Here is a 1267-nt window from a genome sequence, read left to right on the forward strand (position 1 = left end):
GAGTAGGAGTTAAGAAGGAGGGTTTTTAGAGAAGAGTTAGAGTTAAGAAAGTTTATAGATAGAGTTAAAAGTTAAAGTAGGTAGTTGTAGAATAGAGTAGAAGGCTAAGAGTTTGAGTTAGAGTAGAGTTAGTAGAGTAGAGTAGAGTAGAAGTTAGAGTAGAGTTAGAGTAGAGTTTAGGGAGTAAGAGTACTCTACTCTACTCTAACTCTACTCTACTCTACTTTTACTCTACTCTACCTCTACCTTTACTCTACTCTAACTCTACTCTACTCTAACTCTATTCTACTCTACTCTACTCTACCTTTACTCTACTCTAACTACTCTACTCTACTCTACCTTTACTCTACACYAACTCTACTCTACTCTACATTTACTCTACTCTACCTTTACTCTACTCTACATTTACTCTACTCTACCTTTACTCTACTCTACCTCTACCTTTACTCTACTCTAACTCTATTCTACTCTACTCTACCTTTACTCTACTCTAACTACTCTAATCTACTCTACCTTTACTCTACTCTACCTCTACTCTACCTTTACTCTACCTTTACTCTACTCCACTTTAACTCTACTCTACATTTACTCTACTCTACTCTAACTCTACTCTACTCTACTCTACTCTACTCTACCTTTACTCTACTCTAACTCTGCTCTAATCTACTCTAACTCTACTCTCATTTATTCTACCCTGTACCCGGCCGCCTCTCAGCTGCCTCTTCATCAACATGCTTCAAAATCAAAATATCACTGTATAGTCTTAAACCAGAGGTTAAATCTAATTGAAGGAGTGTAATCGATTTGTTTCATTTCAGGCTGTTGCAACGCCATGACAGGCGAGAAGAAAGTCTCAGTAATCAATGGCAAACCAGAGGACGCCCTGGACTTCGAGTCAGCCAATGACAAGAAGCCGGTCAACGAGAGGGGCCACTGGAACAACAAGATTGAGTTTGTCCTGTCGGTGGCCGGAGAGATCATAGGGCTGGGAAACGTGTGGCGCTTCCCCTACCTGTGTTACAAGAATGGAGGAGGTAAGATATTCTACTGTATTATAGCACGTTTGGAGGTTCGGCCTGACTGGGACTGGATCCTGGGTCCAGCGACTATCAGCCATTACGTGACAGTTGGTCCAGCGACTATCAGCCATTACGTGACAGTTGGTCCAGCGACTATCAGCCATTACATGACAGTTGGTCCAGCGACTATCAGCCCAACATCTTAGCCATTACATGACAGTTGGTCCAGCGACTATCAGCCCAACATC

The 1267-nt window shown here is 42.0% G+C and overlaps 1 protein-coding gene across 1 annotated transcript in view; it reads left to right on the forward strand.

Annotated features, from left to right (window-relative positions):
* Positions 1 to 1267, forward strand: part of LOC112075059 (sodium- and chloride-dependent GABA transporter 3) — a gene marked incomplete at its 3' end in the record, with an annotated part of 53771 nt that overhangs the window by 2411 nt on the left and 50093 nt on the right. The window contains exon 2 of the mRNA XM_070440754.1: positions 819 to 1163. Within this exon, the coding sequence (XP_070296855.1) occupies positions 833 to 1163 (331 nt within the window). The remainder of the gene's footprint in view (positions 1 to 818; positions 1164 to 1267) is intronic.

The sequence above is a fragment of the Salvelinus sp. IW2-2015 genome, unplaced genomic scaffold, assembly GCF_002910315.2.
Source record: "Salvelinus sp. IW2-2015 unplaced genomic scaffold, ASM291031v2 Un_scaffold2965, whole genome shotgun sequence".
In the NCBI taxonomy this organism is placed as follows: domain Eukaryota; kingdom Metazoa; phylum Chordata; class Actinopteri; order Salmoniformes; family Salmonidae; genus Salvelinus; species Salvelinus sp. IW2-2015.